Source organism: Galendromus occidentalis, unplaced genomic scaffold, assembly GCF_000255335.2.
Source record: "Galendromus occidentalis unplaced genomic scaffold, Mocc_1.1 scf7180000075612, whole genome shotgun sequence".
NCBI lineage: Eukaryota > Metazoa > Arthropoda > Arachnida > Mesostigmata > Phytoseiidae > Galendromus > Galendromus occidentalis.
Window position 1 is genome coordinate 60,010 of NW_003803602.1, and position 24,451 is coordinate 84,460.

Here is a 24,451-nt window from a genome sequence, read left to right on the forward strand (position 1 = left end):
CAACTCCGAGCATTGCTCAATTCCGCTGGGAACCTGGGCGAAATCGCCGCGAGACCGAAACGAATCATAGAGACGAATTTCGAGGACCCATCCCTCTACTACTACCGCTTCGTCTACGAAGACGAGTCAGTACAGAGCTGGAAGACTGACGGAGACTGGTGGTTTCGCGTGTCTTGAACAGCGAGCATGTTTCAGGCAAATCCAACAGACCTTCTCTCGGCTTCCCAAGTACATGTGCTATACCCTGAATTGGAGAGGAAACTCCGAAATGGATTCCTACCACGAATATCCTCCTTTATTCGGTGGGTCGTCGCTGTATCGCGAGCCTGAAAAGTGTCCCTACACGATGGTCGACCTCTCGAGATCGATATACATCATGGTCGATATCATTCGTTGTCAAGGCTGTTCTTGTGTGGAAAATAATCACGTCGACGGCATGTTTACTCGATTTCCAGAGTTTTCCATGTACATCCAATGGCGAACAGATCAAATCATCGTTCTGGACGACTTCGAAGTTACCATGGACTTTCACTCTGTTTTCGTGTTGAGCGCAGGAGAAGTTCACACCATGATACTGAAGCCGAACGGTAACTACGAGTACAACACGGAACAAAGTGTGACCCGCTTGCTGCCGCCCCCGTATGATACCAAGTGCATGGATTACGAAAGACTGGGAGAGCACCCTCTGTATCCAGCTTTTATGACGCAAACTGTAAGTGCGGATCCTGAGCAAGTCGGAGTTAGAATCAGCTCATTCGGACGAATTAATCTCGGAATTGATATCGGTCTTACAGCTGTGCAGTTACGAATGCCAGCGTCAGATAACGAGGGACATGTGCAATTGCACGCCGACGGGATATCCGTTCAGGAACAAACTGAGCGAGAACGTTTGCACAGAACAAGTCACTGGTAAGACCTAGGACAGAGCCAATGGGGTCGTATTGGGTCTTGCTCGGATCGGTTCGGTCTCGGCACGGCTTTGGACCTGAAAACGTATCACCCACGGCTGACGACGAGCTCTGAAATCGCGAAACCAGTCGAGCTCCCAAGTTATTCATACCTACTATATCATACGCAAATCTCATCACCGTCCTCAGCCGATTGCGTCCTGACCTTGAGCAAGGCTCGCTACAATGTCGAGTGTCCGAAACGATGTCAACCCCCTTGCGAGTGAGTGTATCATCCTCAGGGTTGACGAATAAGCTCAGTGCGTTTTTTCACTCTAGCTAATATGACACTGTTCTTCAAGGGAGACAACCTACAATACGATACTGGGATACAACGGCAACGACAACAGCAGCCGAATTCGAGAGTAAAGTCATATATAATACGTACAACAGCTATCTGGCGTGACAAAGCACCCTCATCCTCCTCCTCCTTCGTCTCGCTATTGCTCCTTCCGTCGACTGTATACGAGCGGCGCGGAGCCAGCGACCCAGTGAACGAGATCGGCTCCTTCTATTGCAGTCTGCGCTTCGTCAACGTCAAGATTATCATGCCGACTCGATCAGTGAATATACTCCGAGCGGTTCCCCAGCTCACTACCACCAATGCATTGGCCATCTTCGGTGGATATCTCGGTATTTGGCTGGGCCTTTCTCTTCACTCCATCCTACGCATGACGGTTCTCAACATCTTCAAGAAGATCGTGCGGGTGGCGGATGGAATCCATCTGACGCTTGCGTGAGTCACGAATGTCAGAAAATTTAATCATGCACTAAATCCTCCTTTGGAGCCGAACGATGTGCCTAGCTCACTGACCCCACCAATGGGACTGTTTCCACAGCCTAGCCTGCCTCGGACGGAGCTTCCTGGTGGTATCTTTCGTCTTGTGCGCATGCGTGTGTACGATGCAGTCGCTACACGATCTGAAATTCTACTTCGGTTACCCTGGTCAAGTACAGCACTTGCAGGAGCGAATGAAGTCGATACGGTTCCCGGCGCTCTCGATCTGCGTCGAGAGGGGCTACAATTTGACCGCTTTATGTGAAGCCTTTCCTTACATGGACTGCGCGGACCAAGACGGAGTGAGGTTTTCTTGGATTCTTCAATGCTCTATGCTGAGAAATATCATAGGGACCTTCCTTATCAGTCATGGTTTTTCTCCCGACCATACCGAAGTTACTCCGTGATTACAGCAACGGATCATTGGTGCCTATCTCGAAGAGACTAAAAGACTGCTCAAGTTTGCCTATCCGAGAGATCGTATAATTTTCGACTGCGACTTCATTTCTGAAGACCCAGCGTGCTCTTCGTTCAGCTGTGTCGATGCGTGAGTTTGCCTTTCTAAGAACGCCTCATTTGCTCAACTTCCCCGGATCGAGACAATGTTAACCAATTTGCTTTTAACGCATCGATCCAATCGGAGAAATTCCAGTTGGGAACCATCCTTCACGAGATATATCGATAACGTCTGCTGGACCTTCGACGTTAACCGGGAGGGAAAGAAATTAGATCACCCCCTCGGGAAATGTCCAGCGCCCTGGAAGTACTGTGGGTATTTGTGCTTCATTTAGAGCCTCTGAGTCTCGATTTATGTTTCTGTTTCTCCTAGAATCAATGACTGCCGAGAAAAGGTGATTTACAATAATTTCTTTTTAGTTCAATTGTTTTCTTTTATAGCTGAAAAAGACTCGTGTCCGATATCTTCTGACACATTCCGTGAATTCGGCATGCGATTCGCTTTCCAGACCTGAAAACAAGTTTCTCGACGAGTGTCCAACCACTGAAGGAGAGAGCTTTTGCATCGGGCCTCCTGCATGAGCCCGGCTCTACCGCTGCTTCAAGCAGACCTACAATGAGATTTCGAGCAGGCGACCGATACCGAATCGCAGCGTTCCAGGTGAGAATGCTACGAGCCACCGATCGTCTGAGTGATCGGATATGCAAAATCGCCGGAATGAGTCGCATTGAACAAAGTTTTCCCCCCTCGAAAAGAGCGATTCCCACTCGCTACCGAAACCCTACGAGTCCCAATGCACGGACTACGATCGTCTAACGAGTCGGAGCGCATACTCTTCGCGGCAGATTCAGCCAGATGAGTGCGCGGAGCGATGTCTGATGGACAAATGGTTCGATGCGTGCAAATGCATCTCGAAACTCTACGCTATGAAACATCTGCTGAAAGCGCCGATGTGTGACATTTTCAGCCACAGTGAGTTTCAGCCGACGATAATCGAGAAATCAGCACGCTCATCAGAGCATTGTAACTCATTGTCCGTCGGCGAAGGGTGAACCTGTCTACGATGGAAAGACCCAATGCTCTTCCTCTGATACTTTCAGTCCAGTGCACCACCGTGATGAGATCGAAACGATGGAGACAATCATGTTCGCAAACTTGCTCCTTGCCTTGTTCGTGAGTGTCCCATTCGATGCGACTAGGTTTCATTCGGGAGCTCCCGATTCTTCTCGACGGGAAAGAAATTATTGGAAGGTCGAAATTCAGATATCGCTCTTCAACTTCATTCCAGAACATCCCGATACAGGGCCGAAGTTTCGAAAGTGGGCGGCAGGCTCCGCAATGCTTCACGTCCAAATGAGATCAGATTCGAAGTGCGAATGGCGTCAGATTTGACGAAAATCGTGCGGAGCTATCCCCGCATCGATGTACGTTACGTTCAGATAGGCCGAAGTCTTCCCATGCTTTCCCGATGCGTTCGCGAGGGGCAATGATCCGCTGATTGATCAAAGTAGCGGAGCATGATTGAGTTGCCACGCGTCTCCGATCGCAATCACGGGACTTGCAAGTTTTTTGCCGCAAGGTCAGCGAAGGCCATCTTTTCGAGTGGCATAGCCCCCGATGAGTTGCGTCGTCGGCAACTCCTCAGCTCGCGACCCCCGTGCGGAGCCCATCCGTGACCCCGAGTCACATGACCTACGTGCTTGAGGCGCGGAGGAACGAGCTATGAGTGGGATGCGTTTGCGAAACGTGAAGGTCATGACCTCCACTCGGATGCGAAAGATCTCGGGGGACTTTCACCGTATTTCGGTCTTTGGGCGGACCCCCGGTGATCCGATTGCGCGGCTCTTTGTTAGGTTGCGAAGCTTCCGGCGGACAGAGCTAACCTAGAGAAAGCTACATCGTATGTGAACTTCAGAGTCGGTCTCGGAACTTTGTTCCAGATTCTGCAGCAGGAGCCCGCTGCCAGTCACGGACCGTGAAGCGAGCGAGTGGGAGCTTGATATGAGTTGAAAATAAACTTTTCAGGCTACCGACATCGTATCGATCCTCGAAGGCCACATAGGTCTGTGGCTCGGAGTCTCCATCCTGGAAGTGGTTTCGAGCATCATCAAATACTGGACATCGTTCGGTCGATCCTTGTCCTGAATAATTATGCTCGTTGTCATGTCCATTGTATGTACATCAGGTCCGGAATCGCAAGGAATTCTCTCCGGGACGGAGCGAGCTCTGCATAACAACCCACAACGCCGAAATTGCGTGATCAAAGCATGATATTCTCGAAATATTCATAAATCTTGAAGTCTGAGAATAATTTAGTGTTCGCCGATCTGCATCCGAACACAGATCGAAGGATCTCGTTCGCGCGAGGGTAGATTCATAAGGGCATTCCGCGCGGAGGACACCCGGAGAAAGTTATCTAAGTAAGACACTACGCTGGTGAACAACTTCCGGGAATGGTCGATCGCCGGGAAGCCGAGACTTCCGTTGGGATCGATAGCCTCCCGCATGTAATTTTCGCATTTCTCTGAAAACGGGGTCGTCCACCCCGAGCCTCTGTTGTCATAGAAACATGATGAAACAGGTCAGCTTGGACTTCACTGAGACTTCTCGCAGCACTCGAGCAATTGAATGCGGCGGAGAGACGTCCGCTCGTAGCAATATCGCCCTAGACATCCACGAGTGCGCGTGACCCGCTATTTACAGTGACCTCGGGAAATCAAGGCTCTGGTCTCCTTGACAAACAGATCTCCATCTGCGTTGAGCTTCGGAGCTTAGGCGTCTGACCAAGAATGAGCGAAAGCGTTTGGGTTCGTCACCTTCCACTGAGACTCATGACGAATCTCTGCTTTTGAAAGCCTCCACGGAACGACATCTTTCACGTTTTGAAACCTTGCCTCGCAACGAATCGAGCGGGAACAACGGAATGACTGGTTTGTTGACAAACGGTCTGGCATCAGACTGACGAGAAACGATCGGCGAGTTCTGGTGAGCGGTGAGAGAAGTTCGCGCTTGCCACTACCGACGCCGCGGGCCCACCAGAGCACGAAGTGAGCTGCAGCGGCGATCGCATTCATCTTCGGAAAGTGGGAATAAACACACAAGTGGCTGCAGAACTCCAAAAAATGACAACGGTGTCGCCTACAGAGGTGAGTCCCTCATTCCAGGAATTTCGAGCCGGATCTCGCACCGCCGAACACTCCCTGCAGGAGCTTCGAGTAGGATCGGCTGCGAGAAAGGAGACGCTCTAATGGTTCTGATAGTGAATTCTCGAGCATGGTGAGCAAGCTGATTGCTAACATTAAGATTAGGGGTTCCTGTATGTCACACTCTCCTGGGAACTCTCGATGCTCGGCAATAAATAAATGAATATATCCGCTTCCATCCGGTCGATTGTGGCCGAAGCAGGGACGGTGCTTCGTACGCAAACGCGGGAGGTGCTCTGGAGCGCTACCGTCCAGAATGTGTCGTCATCTGAAAGTTTGTTAACCTATGATAAAGGAGACTTCTATTCTCGTTGATTGACGTCACGAAGAGCAGTGCGACTCCAAATGTCTTCAACCAAAGCCAGCTCATTTCATCCCAATCTTCTTTTCCGAGAAACGGTAGAAAGGAGCCCAAATCTGGTTGTTTGTCTGCGTTGCGTGCAACACTCGGTTCTCAAGAAGTTCTCGATCCGCCCGGTGGAAAGAGGCGGATATTCTGCCTCGGTTTTCCCCCTGGCTGTAGCGCGGAATTCGGGAAGCAAGAGAGAAAAACCGCCTCCCTCAGAGGATCAGGGAAGGACTTCGACGACTGCCTTGGGTTATCTCCCATCGGCGCCACCACGAGAAGAAAATATCATTTCTCCACCATCATCAGTCAGATTATTACTCACAATTATTCGACAATCGTAGGGCTTCCCTTGAACCACGTACTCATGTATTTGCGGTGGGGGCCAAATCAAGACTTTCCAGGCTCCCGAGACTTGTCGGAGATCTCCTCGCCTCGGAGAGCTCGGAGTTCGATCGAGCCTAGCGGGCTCAATTCGTCGCGGTAATTTCGGCGACCGGCAAAATTGTCCTCCGATCGAGGACGCGCCCGCTTTCTTCTCTTCGGAAAGAAGATCTGCTTTCGGAATCGGTCAGCGTCTGTTCGCGGGAATCCGGATCGCTTCGCTGGCCAGCGGGATTCGCGAAGCAAAACGTTTGCGGCCTTCGACTTCCGTGCCTACTTCCGCCAATGCCCCGACAGATAATTCCTGATCTGATTTCTCTCGTCGACTTTTCCACGCCGTGCAGCAGAACACTTTCATCGCTCCGTGAAATGTCGGTGATCCCGACGATCGCTTCGTATTCTTATTACTCATTTATTTTATGTATCAGAGCTCGGATCACTACTCATGATAAACACAGGGTACGCACCGAGCTGCGATTCTTGTGCAGGAACCCCGGGTCATCAATTCGAAAGATTTTAATTCGCTCAAAAGTGCAGAGGTCAATGTGGTAGCATCGAGAGTGCATAGGCAATGATGGACCTTTGTCAGGGAAACTCAGATTGCATTAAACTATTCACGCGTACCCAAGAGCAATTAGTCCTCCTTAGTCCCGGCATGGTCACTAAGAGCAAACGAGCTTCCGCCTCACCGAATGCTTTGTTGACCACTGCCTAGCTTGATTTGCGGTCTCGAGCGACGTGGAAGAGCATGCTAATTTGAGCCGGCTCGGCGCAACAAATGTCAGATCCGGGAGGTCCTTACAGCGGACCTTGACGGTACCGCCGACCTATTTCGGTGAGATATGTGTTCGGAAACCAATCGATTCCTCGCTCGAGGTCCAAATGAATCGAACGGAGAATTCTGATTCTCTTATAGCGGCGACGTCGAGTCATGCGAATCATGGATCGAAGTCTCGAAGGCTTCGCTCCGCAGACACAAACACAACAGCTCGCTACGGCCTATTCAAGGCTTGCTTCGAGCCGTTGCATGCTGCTCACCATACCTCCACTTCGAAGTCTTGTTCGGCCGAATGGCTAATACGCAAGGAGCTTGGAGCGCCAAAGTGAGTTTGTCTGTGATTTGTGTCTAAGGACGTCGCGGAAAGTTTCTGGGTTGTGGTGCGCACCGGTCCGTCAAGTCGCCATTAGAGAGGATTCGGATGGGACGGCGGTCGACTCGACCGGGATGGCTTGGCAAAAACTTGGCACCGAGTGCCTCGCGCAGTGTTTTCGAAAGTGTAGCAGAATTTTCGGACAGAAGCCTTCGATTCGGGATGTGATACCTACGATTCGAATCGAATGTTCCGAGGTAGTTTAGGGAGGGATTTTTATGACCGAGTCGCCGGAGTTCTCCGACGGATCTCTTATCGCCTCCAAGGGTTTCAATTTCGTTCCGTTCATTGCAGCAGAATGAATCCAAGGGCGTTGGTGGCTTCCTGGACGCCAATGTGTACGCCACCAAGAAGTCCATTGCGCAGGGGATGCTAGACGTGGCTTTGCTCACGGCGAATGCCTCACAGCTCAAATATCTACTACAGGTAAACAGTATACATGCACTTATGCCTCGAGTGATGAAGGATTTGAAAATCATAGATGGGATGCGGTCGTAAATAACTTCCCAACGGCCCGGAGACGAACTAAGGCGTCGGAGCTATTTCTCACCAAGGCGATTTTGCAGGTAGGACACAAGCACGAATTCTACACCATAATGGTCTCATTGATCGCGACGTCGATCATACTGCAAGTAAGTTCGCCGCCGATGTCGATTCCTAGAAGTTCAGGTATCCGGAGCGAGAAGCTTCGATGTTCGACCGGGCAAGGACGACAGATCTCGAGGGGAGTGACGTGGGTTTTGTGCAAAATTCTCTTCTCGTTTTATTGCCGAAAACTATCCCTTTGGAGGATGTCCTCTTCCGATTCCCTCCGGCGAGTTCGGCTGAGCGGGCTCCGCTCTGAGACTTTGACATTCTCCCTCGTCTCTGGGAGTTTTCAACTTCCCTGGTGGTTCTCCTACTTCTGCTCTCTGCGCAAATTTCTAACTCGACGTCACTCTCCTCTAGATCCTGATTGGTCTCGTGCTGGTGGTGAAATACAGATTCAACATCAACAAGCAGCACCAACAATGGTATGCGAATGCGCTCAACAACATCCTCGTTTGGATGATTTTCGGCGCCACACTGTGCAACGTTTTCATCTCCGCGTTCGGGATCGATCCGGTTCGAGAAACCCCGGCCGACACGAAAACACCGAGTCAATAAGCTGCTTCTGACATGCGAATCGACCGCTGAATCTCCGCGCAAACCCGACTCTACACTTTGCAATAGAGTATGTTATGCAGAAGCAATCGCGATGCAGTTAATTCAGAGGAGTCTGAGCCGTCACTGTAGGGTCAGAAGGTTGAAGCCAGGAAATTGGGATTGATCGACCCGAACGCGACAATAGGTTGACCCGACGAGAACAATAGGCACAAGATGAATTCAAAGAGACGGAACCGAATGTCACCGTATCCGGTCTCGAGCATAAAACGCGTATCCATCGGCACCTATTGACATCACATGACATATGAGCTGTTTCACCGGGGTCGGTTGTCAAGACAAGCGACGAGCGATCAACGATAATATTAATCAACGGATCCAGGCGGTGACGATTGTCTCAGTGCGATACGATCATGCTCTCGGTGCTCTTCAAAGGAGACGAAGATGATGATCCGCTGAAGAAGTCGATTCGTCGGAGAACCTTTCGGAGTTATGTGCTGGAAATGCAAAGTATGGGACTCCGAAAACTATGGCAGGACCTCCCTACCGAGGTACTCTCATCTTGAACACGTGGTTTCGCTGAAAGTAATTATTCTGATGGGAGATTTATACTCTTACAGATCCTGGTCGGAGCGTTCATTGTCATACTGGGCACAGTCAACTTGAACAGGGAAAAGAATCATGTGCGAGCGAATGTCCTCAACAACATGGTCACGATCTTCATTTTCATTATAACTGTTGTAAATATTGTAATTTCCTCATTCGGAATGAAAGGTTCCGACACCCCAGCATTTATCGGATCGACCGCCGCCTAGGTGCTCGAATACCGAGAGCCCGGAGGCTAGCGCTATCAACACTTGGTAGACTCCGAGTTTTCGAGCTCCCCCGGAAAATCGAACGAATTAAGTAGACTTCGAATTCTTACCATACGTGATCGAGCGTTTGCATCCTAGAGCAGATCACAAAAGGGACTCTTTCTGAGAAAATCGAGGTGGAATGCGGTTCTCTAATTGACTTGAGAAGAAGAAGAAAAACGGAGAGAGCCCCTACAACTGTAAATCGGTAGCGGATTATTGATTTTTCGGTGAAGCTTCACAATTTGTAACACGAGCCTGAATTATTCCAATTCGAGTCGGCGCATGTACAGAGACCGCTGGAAATGCTCGGATCGAGGACAGCCGGACCTGAGACGTGGGCCGCAGCGGAAACCTCATCGAGCTTAATCTGTAAAAATCGCCTCGTCCAACACGGAACGCTCAAACGCATATCTCGCGACTCACGAATCATTTTATGGAGATCACAATAAATGAATGAAGATTATTGATGATCTGAGCTTCTGCTTCCGATTGGGGGAGTCTTCACGGGGTCTTGTGTAGGATCCCAGTGTCGTGAATACAAGATGATAATTGATCATCCCCGGATTTCGGAGCTCTCCGGAGCCTGGTTCCTCGTGCCGCGGATCGAGTCACCATTAGCTCGGCGTCCCGCCTGAATCTGCTTTCATCTGGCTCTGTCTGGCGAATTCGCCCCTCGTCGAATCGTAAGAAACTCTCGTTTAAGGAAGAGCCCTGTCGATGAAACGAGCTCCGAAAACTTCCGGAGGAGAAGAATCGATATACTCTAATCTGCTTTCACGTTTACCGCGAACCTATTCAGAGCATCAGCACCCTTTCGTCCAGTGCTCGCTCTGTTTTCACCGGAGCAGTCCGGAAGCAGGCATGGAAAGCAAAACGAGCAGAGCCGCACAAACGTAAACATAGCCTAAAGGAAAACACAAGATTCTGCCATAAATACACTTGTTCGCTGTTATATTCGTTGCTCTGGTCACGTGCCTGAATCCGTGGGCGAACTCGCGCGCACACACACACACAATCACAAACACACGAATGAGGGAGAAGTTCCGGAGTCTCTGCAGCGCTCAAAACCATCCGGGAGTCGAACACTGGTGAGAATGATCCGTCCCGACTTGATTCTGTACATTGCGAAAATCACCATTCGAGACCCGATTTCGGTCGCTCATGGGGACCGCATCGGCCCCTTCATCCCCATTTTTCATCGATTTCCGCACGCTCCCAGCGCCTTAGGAGCAGCTGTCTACATATATTTGAGACGATATCGCTCGGAACACTACTTACGACCCGGGGATTCCGGTCGTCGGTGTCCCTATTGACAGCTCTCTGTGGGTTGAGCTAATCATTCGAAAGCACACAGAACATTCTTATAGTCACTCATTCCGCCTGGCGATGCACTGTTCTCTCAGAAGGCAGTGATAAGAAGCATTTCGGAGAAGAGAACTCGCTTCGGAACTCACAGTTTCTCGCGTGTTCTTTCGCATGCGTGCGTCGTAGGATTGACGCGCAAGCTCGACCGAAACTAATGGCGTTCGGCGTCCATCTGCCCGGCTCTAGACATTCTATTTACAGTTATTGGCAATGGGTACTCGAAGGCTGGAGCCGGTTCGGCCGCAGCCCACTTCTCCCCAAGACCTCGGAAGCGATACCCTGTTCGCGCATTGGAGTATTTTTTGTTTTTTTTCCCGGAGGGAGTCATGTCGCATACGTCGCTCCCATGGTTCCCCTTCTCTGTTCTCCGTATCGATGCATATATCATATGATATTCGAGAAGAGATATCGGCAAGCCAGCGATGACTCATGTCGTATTATCAATTCCCCAGAAATTAATTGGACCGAATTTCCTCATCCCCTCAATTAGAGTTCCTGGTTCTCCGCACATTCGGAGAATGAGCGAATGATCGATCAGTCAGTCAGTCGGTCGAGCTGCTACTCCATTCGGACCACGAGGAAATGTTCAGAGGAGTTGGCTACAGGTTGTCAGCAGAGAGCGATTCAAACCAAGGTTGATAACTGAACGATGTGACCATGGAGAGTTTTGCCGTTGTTATTGTTGTCGTTCCCCTCTTGAACGGTTAGATTCCAAACGTAGACGTTGTGAACCGATGAGAGTATCCAGACCACAAAAACAACACCGACGATTCCCAGCGATGCCGGGAGCGGTATATTCAGAATCAGGATGCTACCTGGAACGGAGAAAAAACACAATATATCACTCTGGGAGACCAGGATTCGATGTATCCCCTCGACAACTCTCCGGCCCATCCCCGAGAGCCGAATACGGAAGTGCAGAAAATGATTGAGGGTGAGAAGCCACAGATCTCGTGACATTCGAAGGCCCTCCAAGCATGTCGGATAAATGCGAGCTCTGCGATCTGGGTCATTTTCGGAGGGAAATTGTTGCTCACCCGTGAGGAAGAATGGCACACTCAGCAGAAATGAAGCCACGGCGAGGTTCCTGCTACATGAAGCTTCCCTGAGATAAGCACTGCTGCCGGTCGTTAAAGCCAACATGAGCTGCAGACAGCACACGAAGAGGCAGTAGAGATCGAGACACATCGACAGTATCAGCATGCAGACGCTGAGCACGTTGCGGAGTCCGCGCTCCGTGGAAACGTTGGTGTGCTCGAGCGGTCGCATGACCGACGCCGATAGTATGCACATGAGAACAGAGAGCATACACAGAAGCGAAAGCGCATGATGATATGTCGATGTCAACAGTGATGAATTGATGGCAATGGCCCCAGCCGCAGAATTGTTGCTCGTCGTCGCCGTAGTAGGAGCCGTCGTCGAGATATCTTTCTGAGTTGTGGTGTTGTTGTCATGGAGGAGACTAGATTGACGGGTATGGTTTTGGTTGTTCGGAAACGTCGTCATGAAACTGTGGGACAGTCGGGAGACCGAATGGGGCGGCAATTGACCCACCGAAGGGTGATGCCCGTTGGGCAGGAGCGAGTGAGATTTGTAGCCTGCCCCCGGATGGCCCGGATGGATACCTCCGATAGAACTAGCCGATAACGACATGCCGTTTCCGGTCGGAGCTGTCTGACTGTGAATGAGGTATGGTCTCGAAGGTGGCCGCGATATATGCGTCGCTGGAAGATGGATGTGGGGCTCGGAGTACTGCGTCAGGGTGGTGGCCGCATGATGCTGTCCTCCGGGGTCGAAACCGTGAGACATTCCCAGGGATTAGAACGCGGACCTCAGAGCTGGAATTGAGAGAAGAAACTCGGTTAGTGATCGCTGTCCTGTTCTCTGCTGTCCGAAATTCATAACTCATCCGTTCAGATCACGCATTTTTTCTCTTCAGCTAGAGTCTCGTTCGTACTCGGCTCCGGTTGTCCGGAACCGTCCCGTTGGTGTTTCTCTTTCGTCACTCCTACTGTTTTCCTCTCGTCTCGCTCATTGTGCACGCGGTAGCGACACGGGAGCTAGTGAACGGAAGCGCGAAAGATGTAAAGAACAGTTTCTGTTGTCAGAAATGATCGTAATCGTTATCGCTATTCGTAGAAAGCTTCTAGATATCCAGAAGGCTCGTTCGCCAACGGCAACGCTCGCGGCGCCGCATCGAGGAACATGACCGGCAGCTGTTCTTACAGTCGGTTATGGGGGCACCAGCAAAAACCGTTAATCGAGGACTTGTCTGCCTGCCACCGCGTGGGAATAGGATGAGGGGATAAATCGGTCAGGAATCATCTTTCGCAGAGCTCCACGTTTGTGTCACTCGTGTGGTGAAGTTGAGTCTGACTGACTGACTGAGTGACTGGTTGGACGGCTGCTTGGCCCGTAGGTCGGCATCATCGGTTTGCTTTGCTTCGGTTCAGTTCAGTACACATTCGGTCTGTCGCTGCCGCCGCGTTTAAGCCGTGTCGGACAAGGAAAATCCTACGCGTACCGAACGCGGGACATCATCACGCCGAGATGTGGACCGCCAAGAATAGACATACGCGCAGTGCTTGACTAAAAAGGAAGAACTTTGACAGCACGCGGAAGTCCGGATTTTCGTTCCGACGGATGGCAAATATCATTTCTCATCCATTCAAACTTCGGATTTTTCACCTCTCGTATAAAATTGATGGAATGCATGTCGGCTCATGTGAACGTTTTGTGCGGAGTCGATTTACGACGAGGCGCGCGCGCTCAAATCAAATTGTCGATTCCAAGTTTGGAGTCAATTATGGGGTCGACAGATCGTCCAAAGGTCGTTTGCCTTCTACCCTCCGCTAACGTCGTCGACATCGCCGTCAAATTCCAACGTAGTATGCTTTTGTACGAACACGGGTCACACCGTAGGTGCCGCATGTTTTTTTCGTCTTCTTCGGCTGCTCCGTCGCTGGATTCGCTTTATTTTTGTGGCTCCGAGAATCGCCTGTCTGTCATCTCTACAGACGCCTGTACATCTTGCTCGGACTACTGAGAAGCAAGTCGTAAACAAAACCGAGGTGGCAGGACTGCCAAAGCAGCCGAGGGGTGAAGGAGGGTTTTCTGCGGCCGAAAAAAAATTCAAAACGCTCGCTACAAAAGACGCCGGCTGAGGCTTGTTCGGAAATCGAAACAAAAATAACTCTAGATAAGGGACGACGAGGCGTTCGGGAATTTATGCCGGTGCGGCCGGTCCGATCATAAGTTTGGGACGGACTTCGCCGAGTCGGAAGCGCTCGGTCGCATACAGCAGCTCGAGCCAGATCACCGTAGGCGTTGTGGACTCTCCGATGGAATCAGGTCCGATGCGTATCGTTTACGGAAAAGGTGTTCCGTTAGCGTTTCCCTCGCCTGCTTGCTCGCGATTCTTCGCTCAGTCAGTCAGTGAGTCAAGTAGTCAAAGAGAGCGAGTAAGTGAGTCGAGCAGGTCGGCGAGCTAACAACGACATCATTTGGGTGGATCCCAAAGTTTTCTAACCGCTCCGCCGCTTTCCTGGTCGCGAAGCAGAACAAACAAGGGAAGACACGGATCAAGTAGAGGATTCCAAAATGTTGCCAATGCGACGGAGAAATGTTCTCGACGGGAGATTGAGAGAACTGACCTCTCAAGCGGTCGTTACCATGGAACGAAAGATTAAGGTCCCGGTGCAGATTTCGAGCTCGGATCCGAGAAGGCGAGATGCATCATCAAGAGGAAAGAAAGTCCGCACTGAAGGATTTCGTGAAGACACCGTTGAATCTTTCTCGACGCGATGCTTATATCGGATCGGTCGAGGAAACGTCAAGCTGAGCGGGAGCATTCTCGCGTCGTCTTGCGATGTCGTCAGCCCGTGCACTAATGCTCTAGATTTTTCCAATCCTCATGTTTCAGGTTGAAGGGCAAGAGCAGCGGACTGATCGATCTGTTGCTAGAACTCGGATCCAAGAACACCCAAAGATGATACATAAAATATGCGTGTTGTGGTGGAAAGTATGATGTGGTCGGACAAGATGTATCTTTCTTGCTAAGTCAATGTTCTCAGATATCAGAGAGTGCTCTCGGAGGCCTTGCCAGCGGAAATATCATGGACATCTCCAGGGACGGATCTGTATGTTCACCATGTTGCATGAGGAGCGCGCATTCTTCATCATCAGCTCGATAATGCGGTCCCAAAAAGGAACCGCTCATCGAGTTCAGCGCTGCGAGTCTTCAGAGACTTCGTTGTAGCCGACACTCGGACTTGTTCATCCTTGAAAATTATCATCAACAGAAAACAACATCAACGGCAGCGGCAATAATCACAACGACGGCGCCGGCCGCGTTGGCCAAGTCCGACTTGGTCACGCAAAAGAATTATTCACAATAAGCATTCTAGCGACCGTCATTCGTCTTCGTCGCGGAGACTGAAGATATCGAGGCGAATTCTGATAATCATCACGAGTGGAGTTTTGATTTTTTCATCCGCTGGAATTTCAGTGTGGCCTTCCTCTCATCTTTCTTTCACTGGTCGGCTGGATCGCTGCCTGACTTCCTTCCTATTGTGACAGCCCATTGTGTTCTCACGCTTGGCCGCATAGGGGGTTCGTTACAACATCTGCCTCTCGTCTACCTATGCGAGTTCGTCGTTGGATACAACCGTTCCAACAGCAGCAGAGCCAACGACAAGAGCATCTGCGCTCGAATACAAGTTCGCGGCCCGGCAGCGGAACCCCAGTGAACGACGCGGCGTATCGGAGCTAGTCAACTCGCATCGCCGGGCGTTTCTCTCGCGATAAGTTTCTCGTACTCGGTGCTTGTATGGGACATTGTTCTTGTTCGACTATCAGCCGAGCCTTTTCTGAAATCTCTCTTCGAATAGCGAGAATTCGCCCGATACCAATCGCGGCGACGACATCTACGAGTCATCGATAAGGGAAACTCACAGTTGCCAACAAGGCAACGAGCAGGGCAAGGCTCGGAATTCCGACAAATCCGGATTCGGGTCAGTCGTGGTGTGTATAAATGCCTGCCTGCCTGCTTGCTCGGCTGCCGGCGGATTCGATTCTGGTTCCGTCACCCGCAGGCCGATGAACGGTCAGAAGAAGAAACAAACATTCTTACCTCTCGATGGAGGAGCGATCGCGGTGTCATCGACGCTAGAGTAGACTGATCGCGGTATTCGCAAGTGAGGTCGTTGAAGACGGAGATGACCCTGGCGGGAACGCATCGCATGATTCCATCGAGTACGGTCCGTCAACTGGCCTCGGTGCAACCACCTGTATTAGGCAAACGCATCCTCGGGCTCACTGTCACGATCGAATTTCACGAATCGCTCACTGCGGGGAGCACATGTTCCCGCAAGATGTTGTTTACGGTTGTCGATCCACGCACGAATCGGCCGAACGATCGAGCGAAAGTTAGAACCTGCGGTCAGAGCCCGGCTTTGGCGGTTTTATGCTCGATTCGCTCCCCACTCCAGGTCGTTGTTCGCTCAATGGTTAAGCAGCTAAGAGTAGCTGTTGGCCCGCTGACTAGCTCTAGCTATCTAGCTGCTGAGTTTTTGCTCCTCCTTCAGCAGCAGCATCACCACAAGACTGCTCCGAACACCAAAAGGGACTATCGTCGAAATGAACGCGCCATCCAGTCAGGTCGCGGCAGCAGCCAACATCAGTGACGGCTCTCGATCTCCTCTCCACCAACAGCAAGCATGCGAGTGAGTGAGTGAGCGAGCGCCAAGCAACCGTCCAACTAAACAAGCAAGCAACCAGTCAGCTAGCCAGACCGCCGGCAGGAAGATCACCGGAGAGCCACTGGTACCGGAACCTTCCCAACGATGGCAGTTGCGGTGGCGAGAGCAAGCAAGCAAGCAGGTAGACAGCCGGTCGGTCGGTTGGACGGACGGACGGATGGCGTCGAACCCTGGCTCTGCCGATTGCTCGCTGATCAACACCGACTCCTGCTCCCGAGCACCGATCGTTCGCCGCCGGATCGTCCGAGTGGGATCTTCATGTACTCCACATTCTCTGCCTGTAAAATGCGAGCTCATTTAGAGAGACCGGCGGACGATCGTGCCCATGCACCCACGAGGGTGTAGCAGCTCCAAATGAATTGAAACTGCCACGCGTGGTGATCGGACACGACGATCGTGGATGAAGTCGCGTCGTGAGGCAGCATCGTGATGAAGGCCTATCGAGAGCGCTGAGTCATATTAGGAGTTCGATCGACGATCTTTGGACACACCTATCAGGGCTCTGCCGGAATGGGCTCCCCATTCTGATCGTAAGCGAATATTGAGCGGCGAACACCGAGGGAGGGCATGAGTGGAATCAGGCACTGAGCTCCCTCGCGAGGGACTCTTCCTCACGTCGCTTGGCCCCAACAAGCAAAATCGAACGTCCTTGGGAGCCGCTTGTCGGGGTGGGGAAGCCCGATCTGGGAATCACTGACGAGCTCAACTTCCACCACCGTCAATCAGGAATCGGGAGAATTATATCTCTCCGGATAGCTAACCGATATTAGGGTTTGGGCTGCTGGTCAGATATTCTTGCCAAGCTCATGAGAAATATGATACCGAAAATTTTTCCCGCTACCGAGGGCTGAGATAGCTTTAGTTCAGAACTCCGAGGAGTAGCAATCAGAAAGAATCGGAGGAAGCGGTCATGAAGATATCGAAGATGAAAAATAGTGCCGTAGAACGAGTGAGCTGCTCAGAACAACGGGCATAGTGGGCTCGCTCCGAACGTCGCGTCGCTCACCCGTTCGGGGTGAGATGCCGCACTTGAGATTATCCGTTGGGGGGAGAGAAATGCCCGACTGACTGACTGAGTTCAGCAGAAGAATGCGGGTCGCATACGTTCGACGCCAGAACGTTCAACAACACGCAGTCTTTCTCTCTTTCAGCTATGGTAAATAAACCACATCGGAATAAAGCAGGAATCATGGGGAGGGGAAATTCTCGCTGCTGAAACGAAATTCTCCGACGAAATTCTGACTAGCCATCATCATCTATTTTCGAATAATACGCGGAGAACGAGCTATTAGAAAAACGCGATACGTCGTCCGCTTTGCTCGACAGAGCCTTGGCTTTGCTTTCCGTGAAGTCGCTACCGTCCGGTAGCGTGAAAATTCGGAACTTCAGAGAACTCGCCGGCATTTCTGAAGCTTTATGGCTAATGCATCGACGGAATGACAGAGAGGGCATTGCCTGCAGAGCAACTGGATCTGTGATTGGCTTCTAGAAGGATTGCGCCCCGATACCGACGGCGGATTGTCAATTAACAGCTGACCGGCCGAATACCGATGACGTGTTCGCTTTTTGCGCTCGGTTTATCGACGTGATGGCGTCTCTCGGCAGCCTGACCGGCCGTGGACTTCACCGTCTGCATTATCATCACTACCGTCGCCGCCGCCGTCACCATCGTCATCAAGACTGATGATAGCGTTCCCCGATGGAGCGATCGATCGGTGAACGACTTCTGTCACCATATACCGAACAGCCGCAGACAATCAGCAGAGGACAGACCCCAGACGAATGGTCCAACGGGCAGACACTGTTTTTACCAGAATCATAGGAAGGTCTAGCGGCTCTGTAACCGCGGATTTCGGAATGCCGGTGGAGAAGCGCGACCGTATGGGGGCTCTCACTGGGTGCAGAATGAATAGGCCAGCTCGGGAGCTCCCAATCAAGAAGCTCCCTGACATAATAGAACGCGTCCGGGCATTGTCTCGACTTTCTGGTAAGACGCCTCACGCCTGCCCCTTGCTCGTCCATGTTCAGTCAACATCGGCGCACTTCGGCGATTTCACAAGAACGGCTCGCTTCCAGTCGGGAAATGAATCTCATGCCTGGGAGTTTGACAGGAGTGCATCTAGATCAGCCCATGGATTCACCCGTTCCGAAGAATTCCCATGATGGCTCCTTTGAGAGTGGAGATTCCTTTTCGAGAAGTTCTCCGGGGAAATACAAGGACGACTGATATTCCCGGACACTATGGAAGTCGAGGCGTCGCGGCCGCTGCCTATTTCCTGGGGAGCAGTTTATGTCGTCGGGTGTCACGATCAAGGCGCCGTTGCGGGGAAGGAATGGGCTTTCTCTCCACTGTATGCTGGAATCACTGTGAGTAAGCATCCGTAGTCAGCGTAATAATGGAAGAATCGTCGCAGACCGGAGAGACGCATACTCTCATATGAGCAGGTCCATATGAAGGAATCAGAATCGTACGGAGTTCTGGTCGAAAGCGCCTCAATCATGATTTCAATTGGATATTTGCGGTCTAGTATGGAGGACCCCTTCCCGGGCAGAGCAACAGTTCGATCCTTCTGAGCAGTATAGCATGGGCATAAATTAGGTATATGTTCCTCTCGGCGATCGGTCCCGGCGACTCGCGCTGCAATCAGTTCTCTATACTATTCCTCCATCTCAGCTACTGCCAATATTGATTGTGCCGCTTTATACAGACTCCCTTCGCATCAGTTCGGGGACTCGCCGTCGGAGATTACGCCTATTAGGTGATGCTATAATCTCTCGAAAGAGCTTCGCCGAATCTCGACGAGCCCATTCGAACATTATACTCTCATCACAGTGCCGGGCTAACTCTATGACGGCGCTAGCTCGGAATATTCGGGGTGGCATCTTCGTGTAGTCGAAGTGATGAGAGAACATCCACTGTCGTCTCGAGCAGGGAGCATGCCGCTACCGCGACGGATACTCCTTTGAGGAATATAGCGGTGGACAAGATTGAAGCATTTAAGGCGGGATTCATCGATTCATCTCTTTCGGTAGGAAAGATGAATTTCCGCTCCGATTCTTCCATGTCATAATCGATGTGGGGGTTTCTCTGTGTGTCCGTTTCACCAGGATCCGAGACATGAAGGAATTCAGTAGCTAGCGGGAAGACGCACTCAATTTAAAGCGGAGCAGCTCGCATCCCGTCGGCTACACGACCGACTACTGCCGTTGTTGCCGCTTTTACTACAAAAGACCGCGTCGGGTTGCTTTCATTCTTCGCAGTTTTTGCCTGATAACGATTAGCGTTTTTTTTTTCGAACGATGAGATGGTCCAAATGGCGGCCTCAGGCTGTTGCCTACCGGAGGTGTCTTCGCAGCGCTATGGCAAGAAAAAAAGCGAATGACGGGACTGTTCAGATTTCTGACGTGGTCACGTCTGCCTGATAGACCACGTGCCTCGCCGAGCTCGGACTGGCGAATATTGAAGACGATCACCGCTGGTCGCGGAAAATTCCGCTTTTTGTTTCAGTTTTCTCAGCGTTCGGACTGCCGGCTCCCAGTGCTGAAACTGCGATCAGTCAAGACTGCAGTCGGATCCAACGGTACGCCGACAACCTGATTCGGATTTCGGGCACTGTGAAGGAGGGATGCCCCGAAATTATCGCGATCCTCACTGCTGTTCCCCGGATGATAGCTTTCCTCTGGGTGCGAATACTAACGAAACAGAATGGGTAACTGTTCCACGAATCCGACTGCACCAGAAATATTGGATAGCGTAGCTCACATCAAGGAAACAATTCTCATCTCTCCGCAGCCGTTTCCGGACCGCTAATGGGGTTCGACGGCGCAATTCTGAGAGTCGTTGAGACAGCGTTTGGAGTCATGAGCAGGGGGTCAGTAACTTCCATGAATCATGAGTCCTAAGTGTCTTACACTAGGACTTGGACAGCGTCGGCCTTGAAGGTCTATAACCCACGAGTGGCGAATACGGCCGCCAGGCGGCGCTGAATTCCCGCCCCTCGAGGTTCGGGCTCCTTGCAAGCTCATTCGACTCCAAGGAACGACCGGAAGGCCACCTGTAGCATTGTGAGGTCTTCAGAAAGCAAATAAGTGACATCTGAAAGGTTTCTCTTGATTCCGTTCTGTCAATTCAATCTGCTCTCTTCCGAGCGGATCGTGATCACCGAAAGACAAAAGGTGAGCTTCGCAATGGGTTTCCAATCTCTTCCAATCAAGCTACGTAGGTCGCTTCACGGACGAAGAACGACTTATTTCGGGGTCCGGTTTCGATGACATCCCGTGACGCGCACGTGTACTGATGTTCAGAACGTGCTCCTTTAGAGACGAGCCGATTGCGAGATGCAAAGCTCATGCATTGGATGATCAGCGGAGGTTCTGTCATCCCTGTGGCCTCTAGGCCGCCCAATCCTCATTGGGAGCGACATCGGAATTTGGAGAAGTCCGCATTGTTCCAAAGACGCGGATGCGAGCAGCTTCGAGACGTCCATTGCTCCGGGGAAGAAATGGGGATCAGGCAGGACCCTCGCTCCGAATATGCGAATTAAAACCCGATTGAAGCGCGATGTATGGGGACCGGCCTTGAGCCGAGAGATCACCGTCATTTATCCCCTATGTTATTTGCAGAATATACTCTCAGGGCCGCAATCAGATACGGCATGATTCCGTACACGCGAGAGCCCCACGGTCCCCATCACTGACTTGAATTTCGAATCTCAAAATCGGAACACTTTTCCGGATGGGGAGCGCGGATCGGACTCGATGACCTCTGATTCGATTGAATTGACTTGATGATCTCGTCCGCCTTGCTCACCGAAATCGGGAAAATTCGCTTTGCTCAAAGAATCTTTAATGCAAACGTCGACCCTCCCCGCGGAATCACCCAAGAGATCCCCGACTCGAATCAAATTGTCACATACAGGAGCCGTCTCCGAAAGCTCGACTTTAAGAATTTCGGCTGAGACGCAACTTTTTCTTGCCGAGCAAGCCAAGCGGTACCTCGGGGGAAGGCGACGGCGCGACGTCGCCGCAACTTGCCGCATCGTTCGATACTTTGTGAGGTATGATATCATCAGGGCTGTCCCGGAGAATTCATGTAATATGACACGGACGACGTTCGTAGCGCGAGTACAATCGGATCAGGTTATCACAACTATCAGAAGCCTCCCTCAGAGCCCAAACCCATATGGTACAGCACCCTGGGCTGAGGATGCTCACATACAAGTTTTTCATGAGAGTCTCTCTGGGTGGAAGTTTTGCTTCCTGGAATAAGATGCTGCGTCGCTCTCTCCGGTAGCGAGACTCTCCTAGACTTCATCGGACGAAAAGTGATGACGGTCGGCGCGATGTGATGAAGCAAATCATGAGAATCACGCAGCCTGCATCTAGCCGTCACCTGCATAAATCCCCGTCAGTAAACTGCGGCAACATGCGACACCGAGACTCGTGGTGCCAGGGAAAAGTGTCTTTCCTTCTCGGTCAGTTTACAGCCTCCCGTAAACCGTCGATACCTGAGTGTCTTTTGTTCGTTGGTCCATCGTTCGCTCGCGATTTGCCGGACGGCCGGCCGACCGAACGACAGACGAATCAGGTGACCAACGTCGACGCTCAATCGAGCACGAGTGCCCAACCATCCCGCGTTGTCGGAGCTTCTGCATGGCGTCCGTTACGAAACTCGACTTGCACGCGCACATCCTGCCGGAGCGTTGGCCCGACCTCAAATCAAAAGTCGGTTATGGAGGTTGGGTGCAGATACACAAGGTCGGGGACGATGAATTCGACATGCGTTACGACGACGGTACGTTCTTCCGAAAAGTCGAGAAGAATTTGCTCGATCCAAAAACTCGGATCCGCGAAATGGACGCTACGGGCGTCACGATCCAGGCTTTGTCTACTGTGCCGGTGTTATTCAACTACTGGGCGGAAGGCGCTGACGTACAACGTTTTCACCGCTTCCTTAACGATCACATCGCCGGCGTAGTCAAAGACCACCCCGATCGCTTCGTCGGAATGGCAACCGTGCCCCTACAATCGCCTCTGCTCGCCGTTGAGGAATTGAAGCGCGTTCACTCAGAGCTACACATGAACTGTGTGGAAATAGGCTCGCATGTAAACGCCTGGGACTTGAACTCGAGAGAACTGGACCCGTTCTACAAAACGGCCGAAGAGCTCGGAACCAGTATCTTCGTTCACCCCTGGGACATGCAGATGGACGGGCGTATGAAGAAATACTGGATGCCGTGGCTGGTTGGCATGCCAGCCGAGACCTCGCAAGCGATCTGCTGTGTTTTGTTCGGCGCCGTGTTGGAACGTTTCCCACGACTCAAGTTCTGTTTTGCCCACGGAGCCGGCTCGTTTCCCTACACTCTCGGACGCATTCAGCACGGTTTCAATTGCAGACCCGATCTCTGTGCCGTGGACAACAAGGTCGGTCCGAGTTCGTATCTGGGAAAACTATACGCGGATTCGCTCGTACACGATGAGAGAGCTCTCAAATTTCTAGTTGACATCTTCGGTGAGGATCGCGTGTGTCTTGGAAGCGACTATCCTTTTCCTCTTGGCGAGATTGAGCGGCCTGGAGCCCTAATCGAAAACGCTGACTTTTCGGTGGAGTTGCGAGAAAGACTGCTGTGGAGGAATGGCGCCGAGTTCCTTGGAATGCATCTGAGTTCGATCTGAGCAGGATATATCGTCGAGGTCGGGTGCTGCATCGGACCTGACTCGGATTTACCGCACCCGACTCACAAGACACAGATGGACAGTATGATATCTGAATTACTCGCAATCAAAAATTCTGAGGAGGGTAATAAAAAAGATCCGAACGGATCCGCCCCTCGCTTTATGATGCGGGAGAATTTAAGATCGAAGGATTCGTGAATTATTTGATTTTGCACCCGGAGGTAGCTATCCCGATGCAAAGAAGCCGAGGACAACCTGGTATTTGTCCAGGACGTCAATGGTCTAGATGCGGGAGCCACCGGTTCGATGTTCCCGGCGTTGACGTCTTACAATTAGACGTGGTAATTCATCAGTGTTCCTCAAGATCGAGCGGTATCCGCACGGCCGCGGCTCATCTAAGACGCTACGTGTTCACGAAGTCAGAGAGGGGGGTATCTCATTCACCGCTTGCGGCTCTCTAATAGGCCGCAATGCCATTCCCAGCATCAGGTGCTCGGAAAACAGAGACTGAGAAACGCTCCGAAGAGAGACAACGTCTGGAATCCCATCGTCTTGCGCAACGATTGGTTGTTGAATGTTAAATCCCTCACTATGATGTCGTCAGCAGACAGACAGGCATGCTCCGCTGCTCCTCACTTACGGAGGGCTCCGTGAAACTTCGCTCCCTAGTTGGGCTGCCTGTCATCAGTCTAGGTTAGAAGGAAACTTTTGTAATGAATACATAGGTCTGGTCAGATTGCTAGTGATCCGCAAGTCTTCCGTATATCCCTTGTGGGCTGGTCATTTCCGCGTTGTCGCTTCCGCTTACAGTACACCCTGAACACGTTGATGGCAGGGGCCAACGGAAACAAAGAATTGGCTGAAGACGGGACCCTTGGCAAAGCGCCCATAATCACAAAAATCCTCCGTTTTCGGGAGATTCTCATCCCAACCATATGTCTCCGAAGGGAACCAGTCTTAACGATGACATGCAATTAGGCGGCGCGGCGGCGAAATACTCACCGAACGTCAGTGTCGTGGGTTTGCGAGACCGTTAGAAGCCGAGAGCGGATTTCAAAACCACGCATCGGTTGGGAAGGGAACTACTGGAAGACTCCTTCGCCAAGGCCTGCCGACCCCATTCTCGTTTTTCGATCGTGGCCATCCCTCGCCGAAGAATCCTCCCAGAAGAGCATCCTCTGACGGAATCCTTCTCTCGTCTCACCAATAACGATGCTTGGGGTGGTTAGAAGCTCATCCAGATCGAGTCGGACAGACGATCAGAATCCAAATCCTCCTTGAGGCACGACCCGTTCATGATATTTCAGAATTTAGAGCTCTCCGATCACCGAGCGGTCGCGACGTGTCATGCGAATTATTCCCGGAACGAGTTCCGTTCTGGCGATA

At 51.5% G+C, this 24,451-nt stretch overlaps 3 protein-coding genes across 3 annotated transcripts; 2 read left to right on the forward strand and 1 right to left on the reverse strand.

The window, feature by feature from the left end:
• Window positions 1-5,254: 5,254 nt before the first annotated feature.
• On the forward strand, window positions 5,255-9,660 carry LOC100898152 (ninjurin-2). Its single transcript, XM_003737659.2, has 4 exons — window positions 5,255-5,328; window positions 7,561-7,692; window positions 7,833-7,898; window positions 9,030-9,660. Exons 1-4 carry the CDS (start codon window positions 5,305-5,307, stop codon window positions 9,222-9,224), a joined length of 417 nt encoding a protein of 138 aa, XP_003737707.1. The 5' UTR covers window positions 5,255-5,304; the 3' UTR covers window positions 9,225-9,660.
• Window positions 9,661-11,120: 1,460 nt separating this feature from the next.
• LOC100899020 (uncharacterized) lies at window positions 11,121-12,440 on the reverse strand. Its single transcript, XM_003737743.1, has 2 exons — window positions 11,669-12,440; window positions 11,121-11,446 (listed from the first exon to the last, which is right to left on the reverse strand). Exons 1-2 carry the CDS (start codon window positions 12,438-12,440, stop codon window positions 11,256-11,258), a joined length of 963 nt encoding a protein of 320 aa, XP_003737791.1. The 3' UTR covers window positions 11,121-11,255.
• Window positions 12,441-21,928: 9,488 nt separating this feature from the next.
• Window positions 21,929-23,247, forward strand: LOC100898297 (2-amino-3-carboxymuconate-6-semialdehyde decarboxylase). Its single transcript, XM_003737660.2, has one exon. It carries the CDS (start codon window positions 22,043-22,045, stop codon window positions 23,063-23,065), a length of 1,023 nt encoding a protein of 340 aa, XP_003737708.1. The 5' UTR covers window positions 21,929-22,042; the 3' UTR covers window positions 23,066-23,247.
• The last annotated feature ends 1,204 nt before the right edge of the window (window positions 23,248-24,451 follow it).